Here is a 17281-nt window from a genome sequence, read left to right on the forward strand (position 1 = left end):
ACACATGTGACCCGCCCGAGTGGATCCATGTGCTACCATGTGGCCCGCTTACTGAGGCTGTGTGTGTCCCTCTAGAGATCTCTCCAACAACCGGATTGGCTGTCTCACCTCTGACACCTTCCAAGGCCTCCCCAGGCTTCTCCGACTGTGAGTGGGGGCAGTTAGCGGGGAGGGGAGGCTCTTCTCCAAGGAGGAGCAGCAGCAGACCCTCATAGCACACCCCTGCCCTCCCCCTTCACTCACTCTCCCTCCTCTGGCCCAGGGAGACCCTAAGATCCCGGCTCACTGTTCCCTACCCCCTGCAGAAACATATCTGGAAACATCTTCTCCAGTCTACAACCTGGGGTCTTTGATGAGCTGCCAGCCCTTAAGGTTGTGTGAGTATCTCTTCCCACCCAAGGACCCAGAGCCCAGCTTCCTTTCTCTGCCCAGGGAGGACACACATAAATATCATGACCACCGCGGCCGGCCTTCTCGGTGGGCAAGTCAGGCAGTGGCCCAAACCACCATTGCCTTCCCACTCTCGCCAGGCTGGCGGTGCTCGGGCCTTCCAGCCTCAGTCTCTCCCAGGGCTCCATCCCCACCCCCCAGGAGCCCACACTCCCTCTGCCTTACTCTCCCCATTTCTGCAGGGATCTGGGTACTGAATACCTGACATGCGACTGCCACCTGCGCTGGCTGCTGCCCTGGGCCCGGAATCGCTCCCTGCAGCTGTCTGAGCACACGGTCTGTGCCTACCCCGCTGCCCTGCATGCCCAGGCCCTGGGTGGCCTCCAGGAGGCCCAGCTGCGTTGCGGTGAGCACATCCTCAGCCCACACACCTGCCAGGGGCTCCTCTGCCTACCCCCTGGTGCAGATGCGCTCCTGAAGGGTCCCGGCTGGCTCAAGGCTCCCTCCGCCTTGTGTTATTGAGTAGTGGGCATGTTCTCCAGGGCATCCTCCTCAGATCCCACTGGGGGTCCTTCTCCAGCCATCAGCATTTCCTCACTTTCTTTGGGGCCACTGCTTTATGTTTTCACCTGGTCCCCTTCTTGGGGTGATAAGTGTGCCATGGAAAGGAGCACTTTTATTTGCTCGTCCCAAACCCACCTGTTCCTCTCTTGTGCTCTCCTCTCCAGAGGCTTTCTCCTATGCCCTGTTTACCCAGCTAGAGGGGGCTCCAGTCAGACAGGGCCTGGCCGTGCCCCTACTGACATCTTCCACACTGGTGCACGATGGCCTCACTGCCCATGTCTCCTCCCACAGAAGGGGCCCTGGAGCTGCACACGCACCACCTCATCCCATCCCTACGCCAAGTGGTGTTCCAGGGCGACCGCCTGCCCTTCCAGTGCTCCGCCAGCTACCTGGGCAATGACACCCGCATTCGCTGGTACCACAACCGAGCTCCCCTGGAGGGCGACGAGCAAGCGGGCATCCTCCTGGCTGAGAGCCTCATCCACGACTGCACGTTCATCACCAGGTACAGGCCCTGCTGCCTCTTCTCAGCCGGAGGCGTGGGGTGGGGGAGGCCACGGTACCCATCATCTGCCCCCCAAATGAGTCGGGCTCAGACATGTTCCTGAGGGTATGTTCCTCTGTGTAAGCGTGCACGTGTGTTTCTGGAAACCCAGGACTAAGTCATAAAGGGTCTGGCTAGGGGATAGAAAGTCAATGCCAGATAGGAAGAAAAAACTGATTCTGACATTTCTTTAGCACTTTTACAATGTATATAGTGACTCTCACCTATGTGCTGGGACTGAATCTCTGCAATAGACTTGCAAGGGAGGTGTTATTAGCTCCATGATGAAGGGGGGGATTGAAGCTCAGCCAAACAGTATCATAAGGCCAATGGATATGAAAGGAGAATGTACTTGTGTCCTTCGCTCAGTTAAAGAAAGCCCTGAAGCTCCTGCCCCGCAGGCCCTAGGCCAGGGGCTGCGGGTGGGCGCGCTGGGGCGCTGGGGCGCTGGGGCGCTGGGGGGCCGGCCGTGCAGACTGCCTCACCCAGCAGCCCCCCGCCGCCCGCCCCGCAGCGAGCTGACCCTGTCTCACATCGGCGTCTGGGCGTCAGGGGAGTGGGAGTGCTCCGTGTCCACCGCCCAGGGCAACGCCAGCAAGAAGGTGGAGATCGTGGTGCTGGAGACCTCCGCCTCCTACTGCCCCGCTGAGCGAGTCGCCAACAATCGCGGGGACTTCAGGTAGGGCGCCCTCTGCCGCCCCAGGGGCGCATCACCGCCGGGTCCCACCCCCCACCCCCACCCCAGCTCCGGCGTCGGGAACAAACGGCCCCAGGGCTCCGCACCTGCGGAGAAAGCAGGAGATGGAGAAAGCGCTTCTGTCGCCCAGCCCCGCGTCCCACTGTCCCGCAGTTGTATTTACAGAGACCTTATCTTTTCGTATAAACCCCCCATCTGATATGTGCGGTGCAGAACAAAAAGTTTGGGTGGGATTTTGTTTGTCTTGTTTCCTTGCATTAATAGTTGACAAAACTCTCCCACCACGAGTATCAGATTTTAATATCCCAGTGGACGTCTTGGTTAGGAAAGGCCGGGATCATCCTCCCCATGTACAGCTGGGAACACTCAGGCCCAGAGCGGGCAAGGGACTTACTCAAGGCTCCCGGTCTGAACAAACACGAAGTTAGAAAGAAGGTGGAGCTCGGGAGCCACTGTCTCTGAATCCCTCCCTGAGGTCCCATGGGGCTCAGCATCACAGGGCCAAGGGCAGAGGAGGGACCCTTGCTCTGCAGAGCCTAGGGCGTCAGAGGCCTCCCATCTCTGCCCCCAGGTGGCCTCGAACTCTGGCGGGCATCACAGCATACCAGTCCTGTCTACAGTACCCCTTCACCTCCGTGCCCCTGAGTGGGGGCGCCCCAGGCACCCGAGCCTCCCGCCGGTGTGACCGAGCTGGCCGCTGGGAGCCGGGGGACTACTCCCACTGTCTGTACACCAATGATATCACCCGGGTGCTCTACACGTTCGTGCTGGTGAGGCCAGGAGAGGAGGGGGGGAGGGGGCATCTCATCAGCTCTGGTCTGGGGAGTGGGAAGGGGAGAAGCCAGATTGCCCCATGGGGCCTAGGACCCCCCCTCATGGCTGGGCTGCGGGCTCTGCTGCCCCTCTGTTCTGGGGGGGTGGTGTGCGTCCCGAGGGCCTCTTGCTCTTCTCATCTAGCTTTTCTCCTTCTAGGGTGTTCAGATACCTCCCACCAGGGCCACCCCAAGCATTCATCCATCTTTCTTTCTTTTTCTTTCTTTCTTTCTTTCTTTCTTTCTTTCTTTCTTTCTTTCTTTCTTTCTTTTTCTTTCTTTCTTTCTTCCTTTCTTTTTCTTTCTTTCTTTCTTTTTCTTCTTTCTTTCTTTCTTTTCTTTCTTTCTTTCAAGATTTTATTTATTTTTCATGAGAGACACAGAGAGTGGCAGAGACATAGGCAGAGGGAGAAGCAGGCCCCCCACAAGGAGCCTGATGTAGGACTGGATCCTGAACCCTAGGATCATGCCCTGAGCCAAAGGCAGATGCTCAACCGCTGAGCCACACAAATGAGGACTGTGTGAGGCCATCCCATTATCCTTAGGGCGTTAGAAGTGGTGTTAGAAGTGGGCAGCCTGGAGTCCTGTTGAGTTCATTCCTTACATGTGCCTTCTGTCCTGATTAGACCCAGCTTGTGGGCCAGCCCCCTCTCCCAGGGCACTGTCGCCCCAGCAGCAGCACAGACCAGGGGGCCCCCTAGGGGTGGCTCTCGGGGATGAGGGAGCCTCCAAATGGACCAGCTCCTTTCTTCCTTCAATTCTCCCAGATGCCCATCAATGCCTCCAATGCACTGACCCTGGCCCACCAGCTGCGAGTGTACACAGCAGAGGCTGCCAGCTTCTCAGACATGATGGATGTTGTCTATGTGGCTCAGATGATCCAGAAATTTTTGGGTTATGTCGACCAGATCAAAGAGGTGAGATTCAACCCAGCCTCTGGGGTCCCTGGAAACCACCCCCCCACCATTTGCTCAAGCCTCTAGTGCCCCAGTCCCTGGGCCCCAAACCCCACTCCTGCCCTCAGTGACTCCCTGCCCCTGGCCCCCTGCCAGCTGGTGGAGGTGATGGTGGACATGGCCAGCAACCTGATGCTGGTGGACGAGCACCTGCTGTGGCTGGCCCAGCGTGAGGACAAGGCCTGCAGTGGCATCGTGGGTGCTCTGGAGCGCATCGGGGGGGCTGCCCTCAGCCCCCACGCCCAGCACATCTCTGTGGTAATATGGATCAGCTGGGAGGGAGCTCCTTGGGGAGCCTAGCCCTGGGAGGGACCTTACAGTCAACTGGGGCCAGCCCTTGCCTGCCAGGAGGCAAACACTCCTGTCTTTGGGCAGCAAGTCCTCCAAGTATGCACCTGCCATGCGCTCAGCTAGCAAGAACCCCGAGTGTGACTCACTTGTGTGGAATCCAATTCCAAGTTGTCAGGGACAGCACAAAGGAGAGGAAGGGTCCGGTGACAGGGCCGAGTTATTCAAGACTTCATGGTGGGAAACCGAGTTATAATGCTAGCCCAATGGAAGTGAACAGAAAGAAGGGTAAAAGGAGTCAAAGGAATAAGAGGAGGTTTGGAAGCAGGATGACAGTGCTGTGATGGAATGAGGAGTAATGGAGACTCCTGTTCCCTAAGGAGAGGGTGACATTGCCAATGGTGGGTTGTGACCCAATGAACCACCACAGCAGAGCACCTTTAACGTGGAAGATACTGTGCTAGTCACTTGAGGAGGTATAAGGAGGTGGGACGTGGGCCCTGCTCTGAGGCTTGGTTGGGGCAGCAGAACTAGTACTGTTCAGAGGTGAGCAAGGTCTGAGGTAGGGTGAGAGTGGGATGAAGGGTCTTAGGAGAAGGTGCTATGGCCAGGGGTTGGGGAGACGCTGCGGCAGATGTAAAACTACCAGGCCTTGAGAAGACAGTAAGGAGTGTGTAGGGGGACAAATCTGCAGAGAGGGACTGGGCAGCGTCAGGCAGGAGGCCAAGAGAGAGCCACTATATCTCAGATGGAGGGTGACAGGTTCCATATCCCCAGAACTCAAGGAACGTGGCATTGGAGGCCTACCTCATCAAGCCACACAGCTATGTGGGGCTGACCTGCACAGCCTTCCAGAGAAGGGAGGCAGGAGTGCCGGGTGTGCGGCCTGGGGGCCCTGGCCAGAACCCCTCACCGGAGCCAGAGCCCCTGGCTGATCAGCAGCTCCGCTTCCGCTGCACCACGGGGAGACCCAGCATTTCTCTGTCGTCTTTCCACATCAAGGTGGGCACCAGGGGAGGGATGTGCCAGATGCAGGTGCCTAGGGAGGGTGAGTGGTGTGTGTGGAAGCAGATCCAGAAAGGGGGTTCAGGGGAGGCGGGAGGAGGGGACTGGAAGGCCCCAGAGTCCGAAGGGTTCCCGGATGTCTCTGAGGAACTCCGATGTCCCCCCCAGAACAGCGTGGCCCTGGCCTCCATCCAGCTGCCGTCCAGTCTGTTCTCGTCCCTTCCGGCTGCCCTGGCTCCCCCTGTTCCCCCAGACTGCACCCTGCAACTGCTCATCTTCCGAAACGGCCGCCTCTTTCGCAGCCACGGCAACACCTCCCGCCCCGGAGGCGCGGGGCCCAGCAAGCGGCGCGGTGTGGCCACCCCTGTCATCTTCGCGGGAACCAGTAAGGGCCCAACGCCCCGCGCGCAGCGCTCCCCAGTGTCTGCCCTGCGCCCCTTCGCCCCTTCGACCTGCCCTTCCCACACCCACAGCGCCCCTCACGCCCTGGGGGAGGTGGCTGAGGAAAGGGCCCCTCGCCATTTGGGGCAGGGATAAGGGACGGAGACATCCCATAAAGGAAGGGATTGCTGGAGACAAGGCTCTGGAGGACATTGGGATTTACATCCTGGACTTGTCGAATTTCAAAAAGGTTACAGACACACTCCGAGTCCTCCCTCACCTTCCTCTTCCCAGTATTACCTTCTACCCTCCTTCCTTCCCACCCGGCCCTCCCGGCCCCAGCCCCAGATCGGCTCTTCTTGGGTACTTGACGCCACCACTCATTTGGCATTTGGAATGGGCCACCTCCCAGATCATCCTGAGCCTCCCTGGGGGAGACCCACAGCCTGGAAGGCAGGAATCCCGCTGGGTCCGAAGCCCAGCACACGCCCTGCCCCAGGGGTGCAGCCACCCCAGGCCCCCGCTCTACCTGGATGGTCTCCCTTCTCCCCTGCAGGTGGCTGTGGCGTGGGAAACCTGACCGAGCCGGTGGCCATTTCACTGCGGCATTGGGCTGAGGGGGCTGAACCCATGGCAGCTTGGTGGAGCCAGGACGGCCCGGGGGGACCCGGGAGGTGGAGCTCCGAGGGCTGCCAGCTCCGCTCCAGCCAGCCCAATGTCAGCTCCCTGCAGTGCCAGCAGCTGGGCAACGTGGCGGTGCTCATGGTGAGTGGAGGGCGGGCGGAAGGTTGGGAGGACCGGGAAGTGTGCGCGATGCGGGGAAGACCCAGGTGTTTTGACCACCTGGCACCGCCGAGAACTACAGAAAGGCGGCAGCCTCGCAAGCCTCATAACTAGGATTCATGGGGAAATGTCCCTCTGGTCTTCCCCACACGTTTCATCTTTCAGGAGACAGAGGAGTCTTGCCTCCACTCATCGAGAGACATGGATCTGGAACCATCCAGCCTGGCCCTCACGTCCTGCACTCTCTGAGACCCAGATTGTTAAAGTGGCAAAAACAAACAAACAAACAAACAAACAAAAACATGTAGGAACATTTCTCCTTTCTGGTCACCCTCCTCACTCACTCCTCTCCAGTTCCCGCTCCTTCACCACATTTTACACCCCACTGTCCCAGATCCTGACCAGGCTGGCAACTGGATTATAGACAGAAACCTCCCCTTCTTTCCTCATCTGATTTTTATTTTTTATTTTTTTAAGATTTATTTATTTATTTATCCATTCAGAGAGAGAGGCAGAGACACAGGCAGAAGGAGAAGCAGGCTCCACACAGGAAGCCTGACTTACGACTCAATCCTGGGTCTCCAGGATTACACCCTAGGCTGCAGGCGGCGCTAAACCGCTGCGCCACCGGGGCTGCCCTCATCTCTGATTTTTACATTGAGAATCAGATGTGTTCCCAGAAGGGCAAGAGACTAGGAGGGAGAAAGTGGCCGATGGCGGTGGATTATTAACACTACCTAAGATTGACTTTCTAAGAGCGGATGTCGCAGCACTCAACGTCTTCGCCTACCCAGATGGACTAGGGGCTAAAGTTGACCCGACTTGGGAAGAGGAAAAATGGTCTGGGGGACTGGCCAGGACTCCATGGAGTGGCCCCTACCCCCTGGCTTCCTAATACTTCCTCTTCCTACCCTTTCCAGGAGCTGAGTGCCTTCCCCAGGGAGGTGGGGGGCTCAGGGGCAGGGCTGCATCCAGTGGTGTACCCCTGCACTGCCCTGCTGCTGCTCTGCCTCTTCTCCACCATCATCACCTACATCCTCAACCACAGGTGGGAGCTCCTGCAGGAAGGGAGGACATGGAGGGAAGGCTGTGGGTCTCATTGAGTCCTGGCCAAGGGTTCCTTTCCCAAGGGGTCCACATGACTTTCCCAGTCTCTTGCCTAGCATTTTATTTGAAGGTTCTAAGGCTGCAAAACACATTTTGGAGGCGAAGCCCGTCCTGCCCTGGGCCCTCTAATCACATCCACACACGTGCATGCACACAGATATCTGTCTCCCCACCCTACCCCACCCCCCCGCCTCCAACCGCTAGCCCAATGGCCTTGAGACCCCGTGGGTCTGACCTTGGGTTGGGTGGCCCATTAATTAAAGACCGTTTCTGGGGCAGCTCCATCCACGTGTCCCGGAAGGGCTGGCACATGCTGCTGAACCTGTGCTTCCACATGGCCATGACCTCTGCCGTCTTTGCAGGAGGCATCACGCTCACCAACTACCAGATGGTCTGCCAGGCAGTAAGCAGGAGAAGGGGCTGGGGCAGGGTGGGGGGCGCCCCAAGATGAGGGATGGAAACCTGGGTACAGAGTCAGGAGGTGCAAGGGGAAACGGGAGGTTCATGCTAAAAGGCCCCATCTCCACTGCTGTGGCCAGCCCTGCTGGGGGTGGGGCGTGGGAGTAGGGGTGGTAAGAAGTACAGAGAGCAAAAGATGGGCCATTAAAGTGGAGAGTGGGGATCTGCAATGGAGCAGAGGTCAGGTACTAGCCAGACAGCGAGGGCAGGGTAGGGAGAAGTCTCCAGAGCAGGAGAGAAGCAGGGTGTGGAAGGAAGAGGGTGACAGCAGGGCCAGAACCTTGAGGGGGATCTGGTTAGACCTGGGGGTGGGTCCATAGGAGGAGTGGGAAAATATTTAGACTGAGGCCCTGAGGGAGTTCTAGTAGCAGCGTGGTCTCCCCCTCGCCCCCAATCCCCCACCCCGTGGCTTGACCCCGCAGGTGGGCATCACTCTGCACTACTCTTCCTTGTCCACACTGCTCTGGATGGGTGTGAAGGCCCGCGTCCTCCACAAGGAGCTCACCTGGAGAGCACCCCCTCCACAAGAAGGGGACTCTGCCCCGCCCGCACCCCGACCCATGCTCCGGTACGTGCTTCTGACTGTCAGCTTTGCAAGGGTGAAGGGCTCGGAGGCGGGTGTAGGACACCAAAATCTGTTCTCCCAGGGTGGAGGCAGGCCGGGTCCAAGGTCCTGGCAGAGAACTATCCAAAGAGAGAAGAGGCAAGGCCCCAGGTAGCTCCAGGTTGCCCAAGGCCATGGAACCATCCTTAGGGCTCTTCAGGGATGACAAGCCCAGGGAAGGAAGTGACTCCAGTGGCTTTGGGCAGGGATCCTGGGAACCTGAGTGGTACCCTGACTTCTGTACCGTTTCAGGTGAGAGAGCAATTCTGGCCTCTGTCCCCTAGGACAGTTGTGGCCAAGTCCCCTAGGAACCTACTGAGCCTGCCCTGTAGGGGCCTTGCATTCCTGACAAAAATTTCTGACAGAATTTAAATGGGAAAGAGGATGGGACAGAGACCCGGAGTCAAGGTCTTTGAGCATCTGGTTCCAACTCCCTTAGTTCCCCAACTCCCTGACCCCCGAACCCCACTCCTCTCCAGGTTCTATCTGATTGCCGGAGGGATCCCACTCATTATTTGTGGCATCACAGCTGCTGTCAACATCCACAACTACCGGGATCACAGCCCCTAGTGAGCCGCTGCCTGCCTGCCCACCCCAAACCCACCCGCCCTGACACTGGATGCCTTCAACTGCACTCTTAGGGGCACCTGCCAGGCCCACCCAGCCAGGGACCTCACCCAAACCCATGCATGCTGCCCAAGCCAGTTTCTGCTTTTACACTCACCATGTCCTGTCTACCCCACCACCCAGCTACCTCAGATGTGCTCCTCCCACCCTTCATCCACTGCCTGTGTCTCCCCTCAGCTGCTGGCTGGTGTGGCGCCCAAGCCTAGGAGCCTTCTACATCCCCGTGGCTTTGATTCTGCTGATCACCTGGATCTATTTCCTGTGTGCAGGGCTGCGCCTAAGGAGTCCACTGGTGCAGAGCCCAAAGGGGGGCACCAGCAGGGTCTCCCTGGAGCCAGGGGAGGAGCTGAGGGGTTCCAGCAGGCTCAGGAGCAGCGGCCCCCTCCTGAACGACTCAGGTTCCCTTCTGGCTACTGGGAGCGCGGGGGTGGTGACACCCGGGCCCCCGGAGGATGGTGACGGCCTCTATTCTCCGGGAGTCCAACTGGGGGCGCTGGTGACCACGCATTTCCTGTATCTGGCCATGTGGGCCTGTGGGGCCCTGGCCGTGTCCCAGCGCTGGCTGCCCCGGGTGGTGTGCAGCTGCCTGTACGGGGCGGCGGCCTCCGCCCTGGGACTCTTCGTCTTCACCCACCACTGTGCCAGGCGCCGGGACGTCAGGGCCTCCTGGCGCGCCTGCTGCCCCCAGGCCTCGGCCTCCCGCGCCTCCCCGCGGGCCGCGCCCGCCGCCCCAGAGGACGGCTCCCCCGTGTTCGGAGAGGGACCCCCGTCCCTCAAGTCCTCCCCGAGCGGCAGCAGCAGCCACGCGCCGCCCCTGGGCCCCTGCAAGCTCACCAACCTGCAGCTGGCGCAGAGTCAGGTGTGCGAGGGGGGGACGGCGGCCCGCGGGGAGGGGGAGCCGGAGCCCACGGGCTCCCGGGGCAGCCTTGCCCCCCGCCACCCCAACAACTTGCACCACGGGCGCCGGGCGCACAAGAGTCGGGCCAAGGCGCACCGCGCGGGGGAGGCCGGCGCCAAGAACCGGCTCAGGGCGCTGCGCGTGGGGGCAGCAGCCGGGGCGCCCGAGCCGCCGTCCAGTGAGAGCGGCAGCCTGCACAACAGCCCGTCCGACAGCCACCCGGGCAGCAGCCGCAACAGCCCGGGCCTCCAGCTAGAGGGCGAGCCCATGCTCACGCCGTCCGAGGGCAGCGACACGAGCGCCGCGCCACCCCCCGAGGCCAGCCGGCAGGGCCAGCGCCGCAGCGCCAGCCGCGACAACCTCAGGGGCGGCGGGGGCGGAGCACCCGAGCGGGACAGCAAGCGGCGCTCGTACCCCCTCAACGCAGCCAGTCTGAACGGCGCGCCCAAGGGAGCCAAGTACGACGACGTGAGCGGGGCGGACGCGGCGGGGGGCGCCTGCATGAAGACGGGGCTCTGGAAGAGCGAGACCACCGTCTAGGGCGGGGGGCGGGGGCGGGGGCGGGTGACGCTGCGGGACGCGCAGGCCCCGCGACCCGGTCCGCCGGGCTTCTCCGGGGCCTTCGGAGACGTCTACCGGTACATCGGTACATCGGCAGGTTGGAGGTAGAGGGGCCCCGGGGGCTGTCGCCCGCCTGGCACACCAGCTTCGGTCCTGGAGTCGGCGGTGGGGGCTGGGGGGAGGAGGAAGACAGGCCCAAGGCCCGCCGCTGTCAAGAGAGGCGTCACTCTGGGGTGGCGACCACCCCAGGACCACCCCAGGACCGCAAGCAGTACACATTTCCGTCCCAGCCCAGGCTAGTTTTGCCAGTCGTATCGGTGCCGTCCAGGGTAGTGAGGGAAGGTCCTGTAGGCCCACGGGAGGCCCGTGGGAGGCGGGCAATGGCACATCCCCCAGGTGGGCTCCTCCATAGGTACTCCCCACCTCTCCGCCCTGTCTGGCTGGTGGTCATCAGCCTTATCAGGAACACACAGATGATGGGAGCTTGAGAACCCTGTTCTCTCCTCACTGCCCTCCTCTAAAGTCACCCATGGCCATCTGTGCCTAGATCCTAGGGCCTCTCCCCCACCCAGCTTTTGGCCAACTAGGGGCCAGCCTAGCAGATGAGCCAAGTGACCAGGACCCATAGGTGCTGCTTTTAAGATTAACTATGCAAGAGAAGGTGGAACAGTGTGGAAGGCAGCGCTGGAGTTCTAAGGAATGGGGGGTGCACGTGGAAAGGGTGCCCAGTCAGGGACAGGCGCGTCCCACAGGAGTGGTACACAAACCACACCGCAGGGCTTTAGAGGTAGTACCTCAGGAAAGATCTGAGGCAAGTGGAGAGTAGTGCTTAGATCTGGAGCGAAGGCAATGGTGCCCTATACACAGTGCTTTGAAGGGAGGCTCCATCACAAGGCTGCAGGTGGTCCTGGAGAAGCACTTCCTGTTCAGTTACAAGACCCACCTCCCCAGTCTCAGCCTTCCAACACCAAGGGACCCAGGAAGGGCCCTTCCCTGCCTCCAGGAGGCCATAAGGAAGAACCATTCCAAGAATCTGACGTCTAGCTCAGTATTAGGGACAAACCTTCCAAACATCAGTCCAGGTTCCTGCCTCACAGAAGCCCAAGCTGAACCCCACCCCAACCCCACCCCCGCAAGGCAGCAGGTAGGGTCCCTGCAGCTCACATGGGGGCTGTGCCTTCACTCCTTTTAAACACCAGCACCTACAAAGCAACCACCAGCCTTTTACTACAGGACCCAATGAAAAGTGGAGGGAAAGCCGAGCCTGGTGAAGAGCAACAGGGAAAACCAGACCTGGTCCAGGTCCCCTCCCAGTGTCCATGTCGCCGCCATCTGATCACCAAGGCGAAAGACATAAGGGAGGGGAGAAAACCCACACACCTTGGGATGAATCCTGTTATTTATGCTTGCTGCACAGACAATATTAGACCCCCCCTCAAAAAAAAAAAAAAAAAAAAAAAAAGCTTCGTATTATTCTTCCACATATGCTGGCTGCTGTTTACATACCCTGCCCATGCCTTAGCACTGGAGAGCTTTCTGCAATACGCTGGGGAAAAGGGAGGGAGGGGATGAAAAGTGCCAAAGAAAACATGTTTTTAAAAGCTCGGGTTTTATACAATAGAATGTTTTTTAGCAGATGCCTCTTGTTTTAATATATTAAAATTTTGCAAAGCCCTTTGAGCTATATAACTTTAGTCCACCCATGGTCCTTTTGTTATGAGGTAGAGGATTTTAAAACCCCCAACCCCATACACAAGAACCCATCAATCTACAAATGACATAGGGCCAGGAGCCGCCCAATTCCTGTCCTCTGAGGGCTGATAGCTTTCAAAACACCAACCACTCCACATGAGCAGGAAGGGCCTGGCAGGCCTGGAGCAGCAGTGTATCCAATACAAACCAGGAGAAAGCCTGGCACCCTCCAACCTGTCTAGGAGGAAAGCCATCCCTCGTAGTATGAACATCTGCACCTTCCTCCCTGGCACCAACAGATGGGATTCTCTCCAAACCCACTGTCCCTGCACTGCTCCCAGCTACTACTCCAGGACCCAGGGTCCAATTAACTGCACAGAGTCCCATGGTTACTTTAAATAAGAAAAAATAAATATCTCAGGACTCACATACACTCACTTCTCCAGAAGTGATAGGTCTATTGTCAAGCTGCTGCAGGAATGGTGTGAGTGCTCCCCTGGATGCACATCAGGGAGGGTTTGATACCCCTATGGCAGCCTGTCTTGCAGCCTGAGCTTTCTGAAAGTCCCTAACTTCCTGAGGAGTACGCAGATACTGCTCTATTTCACTATCAGAAATGTCCTCATCTCCGGTGACTGTGGAGATAGGGGGTGGGGGACAGATCCGCTTCGGGGGCTTCAACATGCAAGGTGGGAGAAGAAGGGCAGGACTAGCTGGTCTCTTGCCCTCGGGCCGATCTAAGGAACTCGTCGCTGCCTCCTCTTTTCCCTGCCCTGGGCTCTTGCCCCAACCCTGCTGCTGCTTCTCCCCGGCTTCCAACTCTGCTGTTCCGTCTCGAAAGGCCTTGCGAACCAACGTGTGCCGGTGCTGGAGAAGGTCACCAATGTGCTTCACCACAGACCGTTTGTCAAGCCTCAGAACCTGCAGCCAGGCCAGCTGCTCGGCCATCCGCAGCAGCACAGCCAGCAGCTCCTGCAGGCGGGAGGAAGCAGGGCAGGGCAGGTCCACATTTGCCAATTTACAAAATCGGGCAAGTGAACAGGTCAGACGCTCCGAAGGCTGCAGTGACTGCCAAGCCAGGAAGGTAGCAGCGGTGATGACAGGCAAGGGGTGCCGCCCGGTCACCAACCATGTCTCGTCTGCCAGCTCCACCAACTGCAATGTTCGCGACAGCATCTTCTCTTTGTCCTCCACATATTTGGCTGGAACAGACGGGGAAGCTTGGAACAGTTTGAAGCTGAAAAAAGAAAATGAGAGTCTGGTCTCCATGCCTACAGGGGAGAGGGCTGCTCTTCCAAAGCAAGGAAAAGGAGTACACTCGCAGTGGGCAAGCTCTTCTCTCCTCTTGGAATGCTCAAGTTCGCTGGCCAGGTACGGAGTTCATAGAGGTGCAGAGAGAAGACAGGCTGAGTCTTCTACTTGTGCAGCGAAGGGCAGGAAAATGCACAAGAAAGCTCACGTTTGTCAGCACCTCCACCGGCCATCATTCTGAGCGCTTTACAAATGTTCTCCTGTCATCTCCTCTACACCCCACTAAAAATACATATAGTTTAAAAAAAACTGGCCCATATTCATCCAGCTAAGAAGTAACCATGCAAACCCAAAGCCACTTAACACTGATAACCTTTGCTTTATACTGTAGTTTTCAGAAGAAAGAAAACACCACAGCTACTTAAAAAAAAGACATTAGTTTCTGCTTCCAGCCCCATGACTAACATCCTGTTGCCTCCATTCACAGATGATCCTGCTGAGGCAGGGCTGGTGCACACAGCCAAGCGGGCTATGCACAACACAAGAGCCACAACTCAGTGGCCCTCTGCCAAGGCTGACACCTACTTTGCTTATGTCATTAGGTTGCAGTGAGGGCAAAGGGATTTGGAAATGACAGCAGTCTAGAAATGTAAAATGGGATTAACCTTATTAGTACTGGGCACAAGAGAGGGAGACTACATTTTTCTCCCAAATTCCTTTAAATGGGCTTTGGTGAAAAAGAGACAGCAAAGCTCAAAGGACTGGGTTCTAAGGAGCCAGCCTGTCCCAGAGTTTGCCAGCGGGCAGCTTACCTGCTACAGTAAGTCTTCACCAGGTCCGCCAAGCAGAGGGATGGCACATCCAGCCCCAGGAGCTTCACTATCTGCATGTAGGTGCCAGAAAACACTTCCAAATCTGCATACAGCAGGGCGCAGATGGTTCCCATGGTGAGGGGCCAGTTATGCTGTCGGCAGGTAATTAAGACACAGCAGCCAACCAACACTTCCTTCTTTTGCAGCCTGGCAGCACGGATGCCAGAGTGCCGGTACGCTTGCTGGTAGTAGGCAACTGCTGTGTCCTCAAAGGTTGATGGCAGCTGCAGAACTCGACAGAGGTCTCTCACTCTGCGGAGACCTAAGAAAGCCCACAGCAAGAGTTGGGGGGAGGGGGGGTGTCAAAGTCAAAGGCACTACTGTGCAGCTCCTAGCAATTTCTGCTAAACTTGCCTCCAACACCAGATGCACAAATAATGTAACTTTCTAAAATGACAAGAGTGACATTTGGTGAGGTCATTCTAAAGGCACAAAGAAATCTGTGCAAAGAAGTTACATTTCAACCCACCATTCTTTGGAGGTCAGTCTGATTCAGAGCCACGCGGGAGTGTGATCTGGGATGTTGGAGTCTACATGTCACACAGCCCTGACACACCCAACCTGTATACAGAATCAGAACCATAGACTCTCTCAGAACCACCTCCATTCTTTATTTCCAACTGCCATTCTTTTAGGCTCTACTGTACACAGTAATAGTGAAAACAGGAAAAGCAAGAGGATGGGCTGGACCTTCCAGAGAATTTTCTGTATCATAAAAGGTTGATTCTCACCTCGTTGCTGGCTGCGACTGACTTGTTCGTTTTCCCCTGTGCTTCGGGAATAGGTTACTTCTGTAAGGCAACGGACAACAAACAGCTTGTTCAACCTTTATTCACCAAACTCCTGGCCACCCGCCACACAAAACTGGGGAGAATTCCTATCATTAGGCTCCATTCCTTATCTCACAGAAGGTGCCCCACTTTGCACGTTAAGAGTCCATCTGGCCTTCTATGCCCACAAGCAGTAGAAATACAGAGACTGAGAAGGTCACCATGGCACTAAAGTGGCCTCAGGTGCTCCAAATTCTCAGCCCTCCCTCCTGTGTATCCAATCCCGGGCAATTTTCCTGAGTCATGATTTTGAGGGCTGAACTGGTGAGGCACTCGGAAAACAAAGAAAAAAAAGGGGGGTGTTTTTGCCAATTAGTGCTAAAAACTATTTCGGGATAATAGTCTTGTCTGTATTTGTAAAGAATTGACCCATAACCCTTCCGTCATATCCAGACGAGGTAAACTGAGTGTACTTTGTTTCTGTTTCATTTGGTCAACGCTTACTATACCTAGCATTTATACATGTTACACCTAATACATATATATATTAGGTACATGTATATATAATATATATAATACCTAACACATGGCAGATGTCGCACCAAGTGCTAGAAAAGCAGACGAACGGCAGCCTCCGCCCTCCCGCAGGCCGGAATCTGACGACAGCCCCTCCACCGCCGCGGCCCGCACACCCACAGCCCTGGGTACCTCGGAGGTTGCCTTCGTCGCTGAAGGTGGTCGTAAGGACTCCCTCGGTGACCACGCAGCCACAGTCTGAGCACACCAGCTGGCTCTGCGAGTAGTGCGAGTCGTCCACGAGCTCAGCGGACCCGCAGTCGGGGCAGCGGCCTCCACCCGGCATCTCACAACCCAGAGCCGCAGAAGCCCCCGGGCACCCGGGCCCACGCCTGCAAGAGCAACGGTGGAGAAACCGGAACTAGGAGGGAAGCCTTCTACGCGGTGCACCTTCCTCTTCCGGCTCCAGAGCAACCGCGGGATACGTAGGTAGTTCGGGCGGCAGGCCTCGCACACTTCCGGTCCGTTTCCCTGACGGCTCGGGTAGAAACGTGAGCTATAAAAAGAGGTTCCTGGCCTGGACCGCGTCTTGGCGTCCGGTGGTATCTGTGGTCCGATTGAAGTGGAGCAGACTGGGGGTTGAGTGGGTGAAATTCTACCTACAGGGACACACATCACAGACAAGAAATTGTTGCCGTTCCCAAACAACTCTCCTTTCTGAAACTCTAGGGGAATCGTAAATTATCTATTTCTCTTTGGTAGCAAATGTTGATTTGGACCGTAGTACAAAGTATGCGTAAAAGGAAGAATATTGTAGTGAGAGGACATTGTGCCAGACATGTTGTTTCCCCTCTTTGCAGTCTATTTTTCTCAACTATAGAAAGTTCAGAGTGGCAAACTCATGCTCTCAGAGAGAAGGCAAGGAATGTCTGAGGGAATTGGGAGGGAAAGAACATGAGGTGCTGAGGCTTTGGGCAAACTGGAGGTTCCAAGCCGACTTGGATGTTTTTAAAAGCTGAGTTTTCAGATATTCCAAGAGTCTGGCTCCCAAGCTCCTATGTTGGTATAGTATAAGTCAAAGAATCAGTGATGCAAACCAAGCTTACAAATTTTAAATTATGTATGTTATGTTTGAATACACATTAAGTCACCAGAAGAGTGTATTTTCTAAGCAAATAAAGATTTTATTTATTTATTCATGACAGACACACAGAGAGAGGCAGAGACATAGGCAGAGGGAGAAGCAGACTCCCTGTAGGACTTGATCCCAGGATCACACCTAGAGCTGAAGGCAGACGCTCAACCACTGAGCCACCAGGACATGCCAAGAATAAAGATTTTTTAATGCTTGAACGTTTTAGAATCAGCTGTGTCTGAAAAACAAGAAAGTTGAGTTAAATGGCAAGGACCACCAGAAGTCTGTTCCTTAAAACTCCAAGAAGGCAGATGGGAGTCAGCACAGCAGGTGCACGAAATCTGTGTGGAGAGTCTGTTTCTCGGGCTG

The 17281-nt window shown here is 56.8% G+C and overlaps 2 protein-coding genes across 4 annotated transcripts in view; one reads left to right on the plus strand and one right to left on the minus strand.

Annotated features, from left to right (window-relative positions):
* ADGRA2 (adhesion G protein-coupled receptor A2) overlaps positions 1–12370 on the plus strand; it is a 35570-nt gene extending 23200 nt beyond the window's left edge. For 2 of the 3 annotated variants that reach the window (XM_072776427.1, XM_072776428.1), the window contains exons 4-19: positions 76–147; positions 306–377; positions 633–796; positions 1246–1459; positions 2013–2177; positions 2767–2965; positions 3775–3924; positions 4060–4221; positions 5029–5253; positions 5425–5641; positions 6194–6402; positions 7341–7468; positions 7807–7930; positions 8409–8554; positions 9070–9159; positions 9395–12370. In XM_072776427.1, coding sequence (XP_072632528.1) covers positions 76–147; positions 306–377; positions 633–796; positions 1246–1459; positions 2013–2177; positions 2767–2965; positions 3775–3924; positions 4060–4221; positions 5029–5253; positions 5425–5641; positions 6194–6402; positions 7341–7468; positions 7807–7930; positions 8409–8554; positions 9070–9159; positions 9395–10655 — 3598 coding nt within the window. In that variant the 3' untranslated portion in view covers positions 10656–12370. The remainder of the gene's footprint in view (positions 1–75; positions 148–305; positions 378–632; positions 797–1245; positions 1460–2012; positions 2178–2766; positions 2966–3774; positions 3925–4059; positions 4222–5028; positions 5254–5424; positions 5642–6193; positions 6403–7340; positions 7469–7806; positions 7931–8408; positions 8555–9069; positions 9160–9394) is intronic. The other variant, XM_072776429.1, reaches the window with a different exon arrangement.
* On the minus strand, positions 12267–16246 carry BRF2 (BRF2 general transcription factor IIIB subunit). Its single transcript, XM_072776435.1, has 4 exons — positions 15970–16246; positions 15223–15282; positions 14432–14753; positions 12267–13605 (listed from the first exon to the last, which is right to left on the minus strand). Exons 1-4 carry the CDS (start codon positions 16121–16123, stop codon positions 12876–12878), a joined length of 1266 nt encoding a protein of 421 aa, XP_072632536.1. The 5' UTR covers positions 16124–16246; the 3' UTR covers positions 12267–12875.
* Between the last annotated feature and the right edge of the window lie 1035 nt (positions 16247–17281).

The sequence above is a fragment of the Canis lupus genome, chromosome 15, assembly GCF_048164855.1.
Source record: "Canis lupus baileyi chromosome 15, mCanLup2.hap1, whole genome shotgun sequence".
NCBI classification, from domain to species: domain Eukaryota; kingdom Metazoa; phylum Chordata; class Mammalia; order Carnivora; family Canidae; genus Canis; species Canis lupus.

Coding starts and splice junctions, on each gene's coding strand:
- BRF2 (XM_072776435.1), bottom strand. CDS start 16,123: ATGCCGGGTGGAGGCCGCTGCCCCGACTGCGGGTCCGCTGAGCTCGTG. Junction 15,283..15,969: donor CGACGAAGGCAACCTCCGAG/GTACCCAGGGCT, acceptor GTTGCCTTACAG/AAGTAACCTATTCCCGAAGC. Junction 14,754..15,222: donor CAGTCGCAGCCAGCAACGAG/GTGAGAATCAAC, acceptor GGGCTTTCTTAG/GTCTCCGCAGAGTGAGAGAC.